Below are 16,740 nucleotides of genomic sequence, written 5' to 3'. Positions count from 1 at the left end.
GACTTTAGTGGAAGCAGAGCCACCGGCTTAGAGACCCTTAAAACGCCGCAGTGGGGCGGGGCTGAGGGCGGAGTCAAGAAAGCACCGACCTTCGCAGGCCCCTCCCCCTCCGATTTCACCTCGACTGCGAGGATCTTCGGCAGTCTCCTATCCTCAGCCCAAGTCCCCGCTCCCAGCCCTGGTGGGCCCCACCCAGGCGGGCGCCCCGCCCCCGGCCAGCCTGGCAGGCCGCTGACCTAGTATGGACACAGTACTGGGAAGAGGGGCGTGGAGGGTGACGTGGGGAACGGGGCTGGAGAGTCCCAGGCCCTGCCTCCATGGGCGCCCCCTCCTTCCGAGGGGACGCACCTGCGGCGGGTGGGGGTAAGCCACGGTGACTGCGCAGCTGCTGCTGTGCCCACCCAGAGCTAAAAATATTTCCCACCAGAGAGAGAAGTAAAGGAGGCTCCCAAGGAGAATCAATTTATTGGGGGGAAGGGGGGTGTACGGCTGGTCAGACCCATAAATAGGAGGGGGCAGGAAGCCCCAAGACAGGACGGGAGCAGTGTCCTCAGTCACAATGGAGGGTGTGACCTCAGGCTGGGAGTAAATGAGTGTTTCAGAAAGAGGCTTAGAGATCTAACTCCAGTAGCCACCCTCTGGGTGAGGAGCTGGGGCTGGCCCCCGGGATTGCAAACAGACTGTGGGGGGTGGGGGGCGGGTTTGGGGTCTGGTCTGGAGGCTCAGACCAGATCATCAGGGGCTGGCAGGGGCTGGCGGGAGGGCTCTACGCCCCAGATCTCCCGGGCGTACTGGGCAATGGTGCGGTCGCTGGAGAACTTGCCAGAGGTGGCTATGTTCCGGATCACCATCCGTGTCCACTCTCTCGGATTCTACAGGCCAAAAGGAAACTCTGGGTTCACTCTGCTGGCGGGGTCCTCACCTTCCGCCTCACCCCAGCCCTGCCAGCCCCTGGCCCAGGACCCCTTACCTTGTACAGGGCACTGACTTTCTCCTGGCATTTAATATAGTCTTCATAATCTGCAAAGACTTTAAACCTGGAGGGGAATGGGCAGGCAGGAAGCTCCCTGAGGTCAAGGCCCAGCCCATCCTGTCCTGGTGGACTCCTGGGGGCCTGGAGAGTGATGCTGCTTTCCAGGGAGCCGGCCCCACCTGCCAGGAGCCCTGTCCACCCCTCCTAACACACCCAGCCCTGCTCAGCCCAGCAGCGCCCCCTGCCAGGTCCCCTGGGCGACTGGCTCACCGGTCGTGGTGCATGAGCATGTTGACAATGTCCTTGAACAGGTCGGGCTGTTTGGGGGAGAAGAAGCCGCTGCTCAGCTGCTCCATGACCTGGCGAAGCTCAGGAATTCGGTCATAGTACTCCTGGGCGTTGTACCTGCAGGGAAGAGCTGCAGTCAGCACCCAGGAGAGGGGGGCCTGGCTCTTCCTCCAGAGAAAATCCCCAAAGTCCTAAGGCCCAGGGCCAGCCTGCTCCCACCCTCCCTGCAGCTGCCTCTGGATTCCTTCCCTGGAGGCCCTCTCCCTTCTGTGCTCAGCTTTTCGTCACCTTTTATGGGGATGAGGAAACCGAGGCCTGGGGAGGCAGAAAGAAGTGTCACATGTCACTACCACCTCCAGGCCCGTGTGTTTCTTCCGTGACTGTCTCTTTCCTCTGCTCTCTCAAGTCCAACCCTCGCCTCACCTTCAGGGTCCTGGAGGGGCCGCCAGTGTCCCATTTCCTGAGGTCGCACAATCCATCTCTCAACCACCAGGATTCAAAAGCATCCCCAAGGCCAGGCTTCTCCCTCCCCTTCCCTCCCCTCTTCCAACCAGAAAGGCCACCTCCTCAGCGATGTCCCTGTTCCCTATCCCCAGCACTGCTTTGCTGCCGGTGGCTCTCCCAGCATTAAGGCGTGAGTCCCCACACAGGCCCCCACCTGCACTTTGCCCCCTCCAGTCCATTCTCCAACCTGCAGCCAAAATTGTCCTTCTGGAGCCTAGTTCTACACCTGTCAAACCTTGCTGGAAATATGTCAACGTCTCTCTCCCAGCCAAAGGACCACGTCTGAACCTCCTAGTCAGGCTTCACAGGGAAATTCCTTTCAATATTTAATGCTAGCTCTCCTACGCTGTTGGTAGGGGTATAAACGGGTACCAACGTTCTGGAAAACAATTTGACTCAGACATATCCCCTTCTAGTCATTTATCTTAAGGAAATGATGAGCGATGTGGCCAGAGATGTAAAAGGTTGGTCATTACAGTGGTATTTATACCAACAGGGAATATCAACTTTAATGTCTAACTAGATGGAGTGGTTGAATAAGTTATGACATGTCCACAGGATGGAGCACTACACAATCATTTAAAATATTTTTGAAGACTATTTAATGACATGGAAAGTGGCTCTCCACCATTAAATAAGGTATCAGGATTCAAAATTAGATATATGTTATTGCTAACTTTCAAAAATTACACATACAAAAGAAATAAAAATAGCCCTGACTGGTTTGGCTCAGTGGATACAGCATCAGCCTGTGGACTGAAGGGTCCCAGGTTTGATTCCAATCAAGGGCATGTACCTTGGTTGCAGGCACATCCCCAATGGGAGGTGTGCAGGAGGCAGCTGATTGATGTTTCTCTCTCATCTATGTTTCTGACTCTCTATCCCTCTCCCTTCCTCTCTGTAAAAAGTCAATAAAATATATTTTTAAAAAAAAAGAAAAAAAGAAAGAAAAATAAAACAAAACAAAAAAAACCCTACACATACACACATATATAAATACCAGTATAAATAGAAAAAGAGTACTGTGACTTTAAATTTAGGTGATGAAATTATGGGTGACAGTTATTTTGTTTTTTGTGGTTTTGTATTTTTCCATTATTGCTTTTATGATAAGAAAAAGAAATCATATTTTAAAATAAATTTTAAAAACATAATGCCAGGGAAATGTCTCCTCTAAAGAACTATGTTTCTGGCCATAAGCACGGTTAACTCTTATATTCTTACTAGAGGCCCAGTGCACGAAATCTGTGCAAGAGTAGGCATTCCTTCTCCTGGCTGCTGGCACCGGCTCCCTCCGGCACCTGGGACCCAGGCTTCCCTTGCAGCCCGGCTTTATCCAGAAGGTCATTTTTATAATAATCAAAATCTATGCTTTTATTATTATAGATTTCCCTTTTTGCCATGGCTGCCAGGGAACTAAGAATTTAGTTTCCTTCCAATTCCAGAAATAATATTATCTCTTAGGATTGGTATAACTTTCTCTTCCTTTTCCTTCAGTTCTGTGTTACTTCTTTCTTTTCCTGTTTCCTTAACCTTTTCTTTGGTGAGTTACCTCAACAGTTTTCCAGAATTCTAATGGCATGACTACAACCTTGGGCAGCCTGCACTAGCCTCTCCATGCCTCTTGCTCCCAGCCCTACCCTCCAGCAGCCACACCTTGGTGCCTCCTGCCCACAGACTCTTAAGTAAGGAGCTCTTGACCCCCATACCCTCTCTGGTCAAGCTTTTCCACGTCCTCCTCCCGCATGCCGAAGATAAAGAAGTTCTCCTCTCCTGCCTCTTCTGCCATCTCCACGTTGGCCCCGTCCATAGTGCCAATGGTCAGAGCCCCATTGAGCATGAACTTCATGTTGCCAGTGCCTGAGGCCTCAGTGCCCGCAGTGGAGATCTGCTCAGAGAGGTCAGCGGCCGGGATCACTGTGGGGCAGCAGCAGAACAGGGTCAGCTGTGGGAAGAGCCCCACCCCAGCTGGGGACTCTCGAGGGAGGCTGGCCCTAGGCATAGCCAGATTCAAAGCCCCTTCCACCCCATCCCTCCAGTCCTCAACAACTGAGTCTCCTTCTCAGCCTCCAACCTCTTGATGATCCTTGAACATCTGTGATCTAACCTGGACTCCCTCTCCCCACCCCCGGCCCTGCTCCATTGTGTGACTTGACAAACACCAACAAGGCCCATCTCCCCTATAATTTTACCTATGCTGCCAGGAAGCTCAGGGGACATCCTCATGGTTTAAGGGGACATCCTCATGGTTTAATTATTGCCCTCTCCAGATTCTTCTTTAAAGTGCAAGCATCTCAGGAAGAGGTAACTAATACCTCTTCCAGGCACCAAACTAATCGGGGCATCCCTAGGGTCCCCGTCGGTGGCACCCCACCTTTCTCGGCCAACGAGACTCTGTAGTTCTCCAGAAAGATCACGCGGAGTCGGTCTCCCACCACCGGGTCATGGTTGACCACATCCCCAATGGACGTGATGAGTTTGATGATCATCTTGGCCATGTGGTACCCAGGGGCAGCCTGTGGGGGCACAGTCTGGAGTCAGCTCCATGGCCGAACCCCCTACCCCCATCCTGCAACACAGCCAAGGCTGACCTCAACCCAGGTATCAAAAGACCAGAGCCATGGTCTGTTTCCCAGCTTCTCACCTTCCCTCCAATCATCACCGTTCGAGGCACAACAAACTTATTGGGTTCCTTCTTGATGCCTGTGGAGAAAGAGGGATGAAGTGGGCCAGGTTCCCCTCTGGGTAGTAGCTCCTGACAGTACCCATCAGCCAAGGCCCACGCTGGGAGAAAGTAGGCCTTGACTTGAGCAATCAATTGCTGTGTGACCTCAGATCTGTCACTCCCCCCTCCCTGAGCCTCAGTTTGCCCATTTGTAAAATGGGGATAATTCCATGTCCCAAGAGCTGTCCCAAGGCCAAAGGGGATGTTGTCTAGGAAGCATGCAGTATGCTGGGAGGTAATGGAGGGAGAGCCCGGAGCCACAGCGGGGCCCTGCAGCTCACGGTTGTAAAGGGTGATGATGTGGAGGCAGTTGAGGAGCTGGCGTTTGTACTCATGAATCCGCTTCACCTGGACGTCGAAGAGTGAGTTGGGGTTGATCCGGAGTTTGTATTCGTTCTCTAGATATGCAGAGAACTTGAGCTTGTTTTCCTGAAGGAAGGGGAGGGAAGAGCTCACCGACAGGCCTTGGGAGATCCTATAGTCTCATTTCTTTCCCAGGAGGTAGAGGGTAGAGGGCCACCTCATCCACGCCTACACCAGGGCAGACATTGCTAATCAACGTCAGCGCTCTTCCAGTGAGGTCCATCGATGCTTTCCTACCACGGACTTCATGCAACTTCTACCAGTGGCCTGCGGTTGCAGGAGAGATGACCATTGGCCATTCCCGACTTGGACGTCTGGCCCTTCAGCACAGAAAGATCTGAGCTCCAAGCCTGGCTCCGGGGCCTGACCTATAAGTGGGCGGGCCTGTAAGTGGGCGGTCCCAGGTTGCAATCCCCCTCACCTGCTTCACTTTGGCCACATCCCGGATAAAGGTTTCGTCGTCCACATAGGAGAGCAGTTTGCGCAGCTGGTCCAGGTCCGAGATGTAATCCTCCCCGATGCGCTGCGGGGAGATGGCTCTCAGTCAAGCTCCTTCCTCTCCTTGTCCTCCTTCCAGGGGGTTCTCTCTCCAGATCAGACAAGCCCCATTCACGGCAGACAGCTCCTCCTTCTCCAGCTTCCCAGTGACCTGTAAATGTCCCTCTTCCTCCCCTCCCGCCCCTGAGCTGACCCAGCAGGCCTTCCTCCTGGCCTTTTCCTCATACAGGCAATGACTCGCGCTCCTGCTCCCAATCTCTGTCCCCTTCCAGTCCACTTCAGGTGTGACCTATTGATGACCTCTCCAGTGGATTGTAAACTCCAGGTGACTTTCAGAGCCAGGGCCTCTCCAGCCCTTAGGACAACCTCATGCAAGTAAGAAAGTGGTTCCTCTCCTCCCTGTGTGCGTGCAAGGCTTGGGGAACAAAATGCAACAAGGATGTCGGCCCTGCACTGGACACCCCCCAGTCACCACCTACATGACCACACCCAGCTGATCCCCGCAGTAGCCTGTGTTGACCCTTACTGGCCATACAGCGACCTCTCACCTCAGCAATGACCTCTGCCAGCCCAGGGTTACACATAACCAACCAGCGCCGAGGGGTGATACCATTGGTCTTGTTCTGGAACTTATGAGGCTCCAGCTCATAGAAGTCCTTGAAGCTGCAGAATTGGGGGGGAGGGGGACGGTCACCACTCACCCCTGTGTGGGATGAAGGCCTCCTTTGGGTCCTTATCCTGGGTTCTTGATGAAAAAGGCCTAGGGGTTTGAGGTGCGGCTGTGTGCAAGAGAGGGCCATCTGGGGACAGGACGGGACCCCACGTCAGGGCTGTGGGAGCTTGTTAGAGATTGCTGCCTCTGGAAGGCCAGCTGTGCTGTGCCGTGAGGGGCGGGCCTGTAGATGGGCGTGGTTACGCGTGGGCGGGCCTATAAGTGGGCGGGCCCAGCGGAGGGTCGGGTCTCACATGGTCTTCTTGAGGATCTCGGAGTGGATGCGAGCCACACCATTGACAGCGTGAGAACCGGTGATGCACAGGTGGGCCATGTTGATGCGCTTCACCCCGCCCTCCTCCACAAGGGACATGCGCCGCAGCCGGTCTACATCCCCTGGGAACGCGGCTGCCACCCGCTGTGCCAGGAGAGCCCAGAGCTAGGACCAGATGCAGGAACCCAGCCCCAGCCCCTACCCTCAGAACTATGCCCAGAGTCCCAGGCCCCACGCTGCCCACACCTCCTCCGCTCACGTTAAGGAAGCGCTGGTTGATCTCATAGATGATCTGGAGATGCCGGGGCAGCAGCGTCTCCATGAGGTGCACGGGCCAGCGCTCCAGGGCCTCGGGCAGTACCGTGTGGTTGGTGTAGGCGCAGGTCTTCACGGTCACTTCCCAAGCCTGGCGGAGGAGTGAAGACCCAGGATCCCCGGCCTCAGCCCTAAGGCTCTCCACACATACTGTGCAGCCGGGAGCCCGGCCCTGCCACTGCGCTGCTGAGGGTCCTAGGACACCCACCCTCTGGGCCTCACATTGCCATCTGTTCAGTGGGGGCTCCACTCACATCTTTCCCCCCCCCCAGACTGGAAAGGGGACCCTGAGGCAGAGAGGGTCAGGCGGGGGCAGAGGGTCCTGAATTCAGCCCACCTTGTCCCAGTCCAGCCTCTCCAGGTCCACCAGAATCCTCATCAGCTCCGGGATGGCTAGGGAGGGGTGGGTGTCATTGAGCTGGATGGCCACCTGTTGGGGGGGGGGCAGGCAGGGAGTCAGGCTGGGCTCCAAACCTGTCAGAGTCCCCAGCATAGCGCTGGGGCTGAGCTGGCGGTGGAGGCTCTCGGGGAGCAGCTGTGGGCAGCAGCTGTGGGCAGCGACGCCCAGATTATGTGCCTATTGACTGAGGACCCAGAGCATATCACCCTCACATACACCCCCAGCCACCAGCCTCCATGTCCCCATCTACACAATGGGGCGGGCTGAGGCTGGAGGGGAGATGGCGGCGCACATCACAGCAGGTGGGAGGGCGGCCTCCCTGCGGCCAGTACCTTATCCGGGAAAGCATCGAAGCTGGTGCGCACGGGGTCACGGCAGCCGAACTTGGAGGACTTGAAGCGGCGGATGATGTCCTGGAGCGTAGCAGCCACTACGAAGTACTCCTGCTTCAGCCGCAGCTCCTTCCCCTCAAAGAACTGGGGACAGTGTAAGGCAGAGGGGAGTCAAAGTACTGAGGGCAGGCCTATCATGACTGTGGGTGTGGTCAGGAGAGACCCCACAGACACCCCGTCCCCTGAGTCCTGACCTGCCCCATCTCCAGGACTCCGGGTCTTCCCCACCAAGAAGTAGTCATGGGGGTAGTGCCCACCCTAACCACGCCCCAGGACTCAGGCATCCTCCCACTTAACCCGGGGGGCGGGGGAGAGGGGGGAGAAACAGGACACATCCAGCAATATGTCCTGGATGTGACGAGGGCACCAGAGAAAGGCCCTCCCCTCTCCTGCCCAGCCCAGGGGGAGACATACATTGTCGTTGGGGTACAGGACACGAGAGATGTTCTCAGCCAGGTTGCGGTCCAGAACAGCCTGGATGTAGCCACCAATATTGACTGGAGGATAAAAGCGGGGACAGGGTCAGGCTCGGGCCCAGCGCGGGCGGGAGTGGGCGGGGCCGCTGGAGTGGGCGGTGGGAGTGGGCGGGGCCGCTGGAGTGGGCGGTGGGAGTGGGCGGGGCCGCTGGAGTGGGCGGTGGGAGTGGGCGGGGCCGCTGGAGTGGGCGGTGGGAGTGGGCGGGGCCGCTGGAGTGGGCGGTGGGAGTGGGCGGGGCCGCTGGAGTGGGCGGTGGGAGTGGGCGGGGCCGATGGAGTGGGCGGTGGGAGTGGGCGGGGCCGCTGGAGTGGGCGGGGCCGCTCACTGCCGGCCGGACTCACAGTCCTTGAGGTTGAAGTCATTGGGGGCCTTGGCAGACCACAGGCGCATGGTGTTGACGACGTTGTTGCGGTAGCCAGGCACGGGCGTGTCGTAAGGCATGGCCAGCACCACCTGCGTTGCACAGCGTGGTGAGGAGCGGCGTTCGCTGTCTCACTGGGAGCCCCTGAGAGCTGGGACTCCAGGCTTTGTCCCTGCACTGCGCCGACTCCCAACCCGAGGTCTAGTCCCAACTGTGGGTAACCTCCAGCAAGCCCTCAACCTCTCTGGGCCTCATTCACAAAGAGAGGACACCCCCAAGGGTCCCCTTTACCCCCCGGCCCCGCCTGGCCGGGTGTTGTAAGGATTATGGGAGGAAGGGGCGGGGATGAGCCCAGCGCCCAAGGTGGGGCTCTGCTGGTGGCCACTGCAGTGATGACAATGAGCTGGCCCACCTGGCCTGCGCACAGCCTTGAGGACACTCTGGATGCATGAAAGGGCTGGGGGATCCCGGGGCCTGACTGGAGGAGTCACAGAGGCCAAGGCCATCCCAGGAGCTTATGCCTAGCTGACCACAGTGACTGCTGCTGGCCCCACCTCCCCCAATTAGCAAGCACCAATGATTGGCCCTGGCCGGTGTGGCGCGGTCAGTAGGAGCACTGTCCTGTACACCAGAGTCCTGGGTTCGATTCCCGGTCATTGATTTCTGCCAATAGCTGCCTACCACCATGGGGCTGGGGGCACATCCACTCCTCCCTCCCCAACACTAATGAGCCTGCTTGGAGCCAGGTGGCAGCTGTAGCTCTGGGGAAGGCACAGGCCCAGGAGCAGGCGGCCAGGTGCACCCCAGCCCTGCTGCTCCTCCGTGTGGACGACAGCAGAACGAATGCCCGATTCTGAAGGCCTGGAGGTCCCTATGCAGCCATCTGGGGGCCGATGCCCTGCGGCCACAGCAGGAGGCCTGACTGAGCTGGAGTTTGGCTTAGGGCTTCCTTTAGCGTGTATGTGACCTTGAACAAGTCAATGCCCCTCGCAAGGCTTTCATTTTCTCCCCTCCTCCCCTTTCTGGCCTGTTGCTTTGCTCCCTGTCAAGCCCCCCGTTCAGATGTGTGGGGGCGTCAAGTCACCATGATATTCTCTGATGGACCTAGCGGCTGAAAAGGAGCAAGTCAGGGAGGGCACTGGTGGGACAGGGCGGCCTCGCCCCTCCTCCCGGCTCCGCACTTGGTCTGGCTCCTTTGTGACCCTATTGTGTCCAGCCTCTCCTGGCTCCGGCGGTGCGGCCGTGATTAAGTCACTTAACCTCTCTGAGCCTTGGCGTCCTCCACTGTAAAATAGCACTGGGTCCCTGCGTCCTCCAGGGGCCTCCTCCTCCCCTTCTCCCTTGCCGAGTCCTCCCCCGATTCCCCGGCTTTGTCTTCACCTGTGTGTCCACCCACTTGGCCCCCTGGCTGGTGTGTTCCACTCGGCCATAGAAGTGCACAGGTAGCGTGAACTCCGGTCGGGCCTTCTCCCAGGGGTTGCCGTAGCGAAGCCAGTCATCAGCCTCCTCCATCTGAGCCCAAGGCAGATTAGGGGAGAAAGGGAGGCAGCGTCAGACCCAGACTCAGCCCCTGGTGGGCAGTGGGAGGGAGGCGCGGGAGCAGTGGCCCTAGTGTGGCCCATACAGGGGGTAAATTAAGGGCTCTGGGGGCGGGGGGGCTCTGGTCTGCATGTGGATGAGAGTTTAAGAGGTACCACAGGTGTGACCCACCTGCTTCAGGAGGGACCAGCTGGCTCTGGGGTCATGGCGAAGGGGCAAGGGTGCTTTTCATCAAGACTGGGCTCAGTTCTGGTCTATCCAGAGATGGATGAGCAATTGGGGGTCCCCTCCATCACTACTTGGTCCCCATGAAGTCAGGGCCAAAGGCTGCTCACCTGCCAGCCCCCGCAGATCTTCTGGTTAAAAATCCCAAACTCATAGCGGATCCCGTAACCATAGGCAGCCAGGCCCAGTGTTGCCATAGAGTCCAGAAAGCAGGCTAGGGGCATGCAGGGAGGCGAGTGTCAGGGACCCCGCACAACACATCCTGTGCCCCCCCGCCCCCCGCGACCCTCCACTTACCTGCCAGCCGGCCCAAGCCCCCGTTGCCCAGCCCTGCGTCTTCCTCGATTTCCTCCAGCTCCTCCATGTCCAGGCCCAGCTAGAGGGGGCAGGGTGTGGCAGCCGTCAGGGCCAAGGGCCGGCAGGGGAATGCCCCAAACCTAGGTCTGCCCCACCCCCCACCTTCCCAGACCTGGTAAATAGCCTCATCACAGGCGTTCTCCAAGCCCAGGTTCACCATGGTGTTCTGCAGTGTCCGGCCCATGTAGAACTCCAGCGACAGGTAGTAGATCCTCTGCCCGAGACACAGACGCACGGGGAGGGGTCAGGGCTGCCAACCAACATTTAGGTAGGCCCTGCGGGCCGACCCCTCTCACTCCTGCCCCACTCCTAGGTGCCACCGTGTCCCAGCCCTGTCTCCATTTTCCTTCTTCCCATGTCAGGCTTGGAGACCCAGCAGGTAAGATTCGGATCCCAGCATTTCCTCTGACTTTGGACACATCACTTTTCTTCTCTGAACCTGTTTCCTCATCTGGAAAACGGGGCTGGCCATATCTCCCTCAGGTACCGAGGTGCTTGGGAGAGGTGCGAACCCCGCCCAGCCCACACCAGCCTCCCAGCAGCCCAGCAAGGAGTCGGGACATTGAGAAACACTTCCCAGTGCTCCCTGACGGGGGACAGCCGAAGCCCGAGAAAGTCATTTGCTCAAGGTCATGCAATGACTCATGGCTGGAGTCAGCCCGTCCGGGCCTTGCAGTGCTCAGCTCCCCGTGGCCCTCCAGCCTCAGTCCTAGCAAAGGACCGAGAGGCACCAGGATCCAGGATGGTGCCTGGTCTCCTGGTCTCCTGGGTCCCCGCTCTGCCCCACCCACCTGCCCCTCCCCCACCCCTTTCCAGAAGCATCAGGTTGCTGACATTTACCACTAACCCCAAAAGACACTTGATCCCATTGCCCCAACTACCCCAGCTGCGCACCACCTGCTACCCAGCACACCACACACACACACACACACACACACACACACACACACGTTCAATGACTCGTTCTTTCAGTTCAGGTCCAACCCACCAACCCAGGCCTCGAGGGTCTTCCTGTTCCCCACCCCCAGTAGTCCCGCCACTCAGAGTGGGTGCTGGGCCTCTGCAACCGGCCCACCTGACTTGAGCCCCCTAACCTGCTTCTGCTTGGGTTTCTCCCCTTGGGTTGCCCCAGCACCCCCTGCACCTAGGACCCCTGGATCCTCCAACCTCAGGAAACTTTGCTACAGAAAACTGACCCCAGGAAGGGGCTGCCACTTGCTCAAGATCTCCCAGCCCCCGCAGGGCCCCCACCCATTCCCCTGCCCGGGGCGCCCCAAGCAGCACCTTGGGGTCCTTCTCATAGTAGTGCTGCTGCGTGCGGATCCAGCGGCCCACGAGGTGGTCCCGTACAGTATGGGCCAGCGCGAAGTAGTAGTCGCGAGGGGTGGCCACATTGCGGTCCTTAACAAGTGTGAAGTGCAGGTGCCGGTTGAAATTCTTCTTCAGGTCGGTCACGTTTTCCACGCCGGCCAGGCCGCGCACACTGATTTGCTTTCTCTTCTCCTGGTCTGTCAGGGGCCGGGACATGGCTGCGGGAGGGTGGGCCTGACTGACTGGGGGATAGGTGGACAGGAGGCCTCAGTGGTGCCTCCAGCCAGGGAGTGGAAATCCCCAGGAGCCTGGTGATTTAAAGCCAGATTCTGGGCAGCATGCCCCGCCTCCCCCAGGATGGGAGGGTCTTGGCCTGACAGCCCAGGAGCTATTTTGGGGGTGAGAGGAGGAGAAGAGAGCGGGGCAGGGAGAACAGGGCCCAGCTCCACAAGGGGCCAGGCCAGGCCGGGCTCAGCCTGGCTCATTCACAGCCCTGTGCTGACCCACTTCCTCCAGGCCTCGCACACTGGGGTCTCTGTCTTGTCTTCGCAGCGGCAGAAACAAGATGCAGCAGGCGAGTGCTGGCTTGAGGCCTGAGGTTTGCCTGGAGCCCATGGGCTGTGACCTTGGATTAGAGGTTGCCTGGATCTGGTCCTTTTCCTGGGTTCTAGATGAAGGGTGGGGCTGGATTGTGGGCTGTCAATCAGGAGATTCTGAGGGGGCTGTCAAGTGGGCAGGTGTCAGGAGGCCCAGCTTTCATGAGCAGCTTGATTTGCTTTTATTTTTTTTATTATTATTTTTTAAATGCCCTTGACTGGAATTGAACCCAGGACCCTTCAGTCTGCAGGCTGATGCTCTATCCAGTGGTCGGCAAACTCATTAGTCAACAGAGCCAAATATCAACAGTACAATGATTGAAATTTCTTTTGAGAGCCAAATTTTTTAAACTTAAACTTCTTCTAACGCCACTTCTTCAAAATAGACTCGCCCAGGCCGTGGTATTTTTTTTTAATATATTTTATTGATTTTCCACAGAGAGGAAGGGAGAGGGATAGAGAGCCAGAGACATTGATGAGAGAGAAACATCGATCAGCTGCCTCCTGCACACCCCCCACTGGGGATGTGCCCTCAACCAAGGCACATGCCCCTGACCGGAATCGAACCTGGGACCCTTCAGTCCACAGGCCGATGCTCTATCCACTGAGCCAAACCGGTCAGGGCAGGCCGTGGCATTTTGTGGAAGAGCCACACTCAAGGGGCCAAAGAGCCGCATGTGGCTCGCGAGCTGCGGTTTGCCGACCACAGCTCTATCCACTGAGCCGGGCCAGCTTGGTTTGCTTTAGACATTTGCCCAGGGAGACTGCAAGCCACAGGCTGAACGGCCTCTGGTCAAGCTTCCATAGTGGCCACACTGGGGGGCTATCGCTAGCTGCACTCTGGTGGGAAGGCCACGTGTTGTGGCAAAAGGGGACAGGGCCCCCCTCCCCCCCTCAGGCTGAAGGGCCAGGAGTTGAGGGTCGTGTGCCCCAAACAGAAGAGGTACAGCTAGTGTAGGACACTGGGTGTCTTGAGAAAAGGGAGACGAGGACCCCGAGTTTCAGGGGGTGGTATGGGGGATGTCACCCGAGGCAGGGCCACTATCCCCACCCACCCCCACCCCCACCCCAGCTGATCTCCCCCTGTTGCTGTCTCTCAAGGAGCTCTGAAGTGACCTTTCTAGAATGGTCAGATTACAGGCCAACTTTGCCTAGGGGCCAACAGCCTGTAGCAGGGGCCCCTGGGAACTGTAGTCCCGTGGGCCCATAGTGGTAGGAGAAACTGAAACATACTATCTCCCCCCTCCCCCCCAACACACACACACACCCCAGCCATAATATTGGCCGATGGTATCAGGTCTTCCTGTGATGCAGCTGCCAGGTGATTGGAGGCCTTCTCCCACTCACTCCTCCCACCTGGAGCCACCCACTGGACAAGGAGTTAGTGGTCCAGGATTCACAGCTATGACGTCACTTGTAAACTGGAGGCCCCTGCACCCCAGGAACTTCACACCATTCATCTTCCTCTGGAGGCTTTGACTGCCCCCAACTCACTGCTCAAGGACTGACCCCAGCACTGATTTGCTGTGCGTCCTCAGGCTGGGTGCTTTACTTTTCTGAGCCTTGCACTGTGGAAGCTGATTTTGGACTCTTTCTTCTTTAAGCAAAGGGAGCCCAGGGCCTTGTGCTATTTCAAAGGATGCCTGGGCCTCCTGGGGCTGTAGGCCGGTGGGCTGGGGGCAGGGAGGAGGAACTGGGTGTTCTGTCTGGCCAAGGAAGGTCAGAGGCCTGGACAACTGCAGGATGCTACAGGGATCTTGGCTCAGGGGAAGGCAAGCTCTTCCTGAGGACCTTCTGACCCACAGCAGGCCCAGCCCGGGAATCATAGCTCAGTGCTGGGCCAAATTCCAACTCCATCCAGGCCTCTGCTACCCAAACCCTGCTCTGCCCATTCCCGGAGATGGCATTACCATGCTGGTCCTCCACAGTGGAGGAAAAGGTCCCAAAGAAAAGACCGGTTTTCTTTGTTTAAATAACTTTTATTCAGACTTTTAATATATTTTTATTGATTTCAGAGAGGAAGGGAGAGGGAGAGATAGAAACATCAATGATGAGAGAGATTCATTAATCGGCTGCCTCCTGCATGCCCCCTACTGGGGATCAAACCTGCAACCCAGGCATGTGCCCTTCACCTGGATCAAACCTGGGACCCTTCAGTCTGCAGGCCAGACGCTCTATTCACTGAGCCAAACCAGCTAGGCAAGACTTCTAGAAGTCTTCTATTTCCAAAAGGAATGCTCGGCGGCACTCTGGTCTCTTCACAGCTCCTATCCTCAGCCTCCTGTGCAGTGCCTCTGCTCAGCTCCACCCCACCTGCCCCCAGGCCCCCAGGCCCGCTGCTCGCTCGGCCTGCACTTTCTGTGGAGGGCTGGTCCGAGCAGAGCACACCAGTTAAGTGTGCTCTCACCACACCCCAACTGTGGCAGCACGTACACTTTGGCGACATGAAACTTTACACTGACCCCTAATTGCCTGTAAGACTTTTTTTTTTTTTTAATATATTTTATTGATTTTTTACAGAGAGGAAGGGAGAGGGATAGAGAGCCAGAAACATCGATGAGAGAGAAACATCGATCAGCTGCCTCCTGCACACCCCCTACTGGGGATGTGCCCGCAACCAAGGTACATGCCCTTGACCGGAATCGAACCTGGGACCCTTGAGTCCGTAGGCCGACGCTCTGTCCACTGAGCCAAACCGGTCACGGCTGCCTGTAAGACTTTTTCCTGCCACTAAGGACTGGCTCCCAACAGACCATTCCCAACTTTTTTTAATCCTCACCAGAGGAGGATGTTTTCCCATTGATTTTTAGAGTGGAAGGGAGGGGGCAGGGGGAGAAAGAGAGGAAACATTAGAAACACATCCATTGGTTGCCTCCCACTGGCGCCCCAAACAACTGGGGCCAGGGATTGAACCTGCATCCGAGGTATGTGCTCTTGACCAGGAATCAAACCTGTGACTCTTCAGACCAAGGGCTGACGTTCTAACTGCTGAACAAAACTAGCCAGGGCTTTTCCCATTCTTTATTTTTTTTCCAGAGGTAGAGTGAACCATTGATCTGTTGTCTGCTACACGCCCCCTACAGGGGATCAAGCCTGTAACCCAGGCATGTGCCCCGAGATGGAATCGAACTGGCAACTTTTTGGTGTGTAAGTACTATGCCCAATCGGGCAACACTGGCCAATGCCAGATCACTCCCATCTTTTTATTCAGCTCCCCAAATTCATTCAATCCTTTTCCAGAATTGACCCACAGCCCTCCTCTTATCAATTCAGTGCTCACCCTTCCCCTGCACTCAGGACACTTGAACTGGGACATACTATTTCTACTGGAAAACAGATGTGCCTTTAAGAAATGTTCTTATTGCCCGGCTGGCGTGGCTTAGTGGTCGAGCAACAACCTGAGTCAGGAGATCACAGTTCAATTCCTGGTCAAGGCATATGTCTAGGTCAGGGGTGGGCAAACTTTTTGACTCGAGGGCCACAATGGGTTCTTAAACTGGACCGGAGGGCCGGAACAAAAGCATGGATGGAGTGTTTGTGTGAACTAATATAAATTCAAAGTAAAGGAGCGGAGGGGAGAGCAAGAGAACCGGATAGAACAGCCGGATCCGGCCCGTGGGCCGTAGTTTGCCCACGGCTGGTCTAGGTTGTGGGTTTGATCCACAGTGTGGGGCGTGGAGGCAGCTGATTGATGATTCTCTCTCATCATTGATGTTTCTCTCTCTCCCTGGCCCCCTCTTCCTCTCTGAAATCAGTAACATGTATTTTTAAATGTTTTTAATGATTACAGAGAAAGGGAGAAACATTGATAGGCTGCCTCCTACACGCCCTCTACTGGGAATTGAGCCTACAACCCAGGCATGTGCCCTGTGACCTCCTAATACATGGGCCGATGCTTAAGCAACTGAGGCACAGCGGCTGGTGACAAAGTCACTTCTGACTCCAGAAGTTTCCAAGCTTTTTTTCCTTTGAAGCCCCAACCCAGCAGCATGAAACCTAAGCTCAAATGGCCCTACTTCTCATTTCACTATGCTTTTTCTCCGTTCATTCGCTCCCTGGTGTTACATGTGCATTTATTTTAAAGAATCCTGAAAGCCATCCTCCAACCTGAACGAACTCAAGGTTATTTATGTCTGACTAGGTTTCTCATCAGAAATCCTGCCTCCTTCCCTGGACCAGTCTTGGGTTTCTCCAGAGCACTTGGCTGGGTCTCAGTAACAGAGCCCTAACACTGATCTTGCCCAACTGGCATTCCTTTCACCCAAGCTTTTGGGAGGGTGGGGAGATGGAGCAGCACAGGAAGGAACAAGGGGTGACTGGTCCTCTGTAACAATAGGGCCACATAGAAGGCCTTTTCCACCTAGGATGTCTCCAGGAGGGGGGGAAGGGGAGCATCCACATCTCTCCCAATCTGCCACAAAGGCAGGTGG

At 56.6% G+C, this 16,740-nt stretch overlaps 1 protein-coding gene across 1 annotated transcript; it reads right to left on the bottom strand.

The window, feature by feature from the left end:
• Window positions 1–446: 446 nt before the first annotated feature.
• On the bottom strand, window positions 447–12,019 carry PYGM (glycogen phosphorylase, muscle associated). Its single transcript, XM_080641657.1, has 20 exons — window positions 11,688–12,019; window positions 10,516–10,617; window positions 10,344–10,422; window positions 10,157–10,260; window positions 9,663–9,794; window positions 8,263–8,374; window positions 7,859–7,941; window positions 7,385–7,528; window positions 6,990–7,082; window positions 6,597–6,743; window positions 6,318–6,481; window positions 5,900–6,014; window positions 5,275–5,376; window positions 4,772–4,919; window positions 4,410–4,468; window positions 4,140–4,281; window positions 3,475–3,682; window positions 1,244–1,378; window positions 971–1,037; window positions 447–872 (listed from the first exon to the last, which is right to left on the bottom strand). The coding sequence occupies exons 1-20, from the start codon at window positions 11,928–11,930 to the stop codon at window positions 723–725; spliced, it is 2,529 nt and encodes an 842-aa protein (XP_080497783.1). The 5' UTR covers window positions 11,931–12,019; the 3' UTR covers window positions 447–722.
• Between the last annotated feature and the right edge of the window lie 4,721 nt (window positions 12,020–16,740).

The sequence above is a fragment of the Plecotus auritus genome (genome assembly GCF_963455305.1).
Source record: "Plecotus auritus genome assembly, chromosome: 9".
NCBI lineage: Eukaryota > Metazoa > Chordata > Mammalia > Chiroptera > Vespertilionidae > Plecotus > Plecotus auritus.
Note: the sequence above shows the minus strand (reverse complement) of the source record. Positions and strands in the feature narration are given on the sequence as shown.

What these genes read in the sequence shown, in the direction of transcription:
- PYGM (XM_080641657.1), bottom strand. Translation starts at nt 11,930, where the DNA reads ATGTCCCGGCCCCTGACAGACCAGGAGAAGAGAAAGCAAATCAGTGTG. An exon ending in CCAAGTGGGTGGACACACAG is followed by an intron (nt 8,375 to 9,662) that starts GTGAAGACAAAG and finishes TGTGCAACGCAG; the next exon opens with GTGGTGCTGGCCATGCCTTA. An exon ending in CGGTGATGATTGGAGGGAAG is followed by an intron (nt 4,282 to 4,409) that starts GTGAGAAGCTGG and finishes GTGCCCCCACAG; the next exon opens with GCTGCCCCTGGGTACCACAT.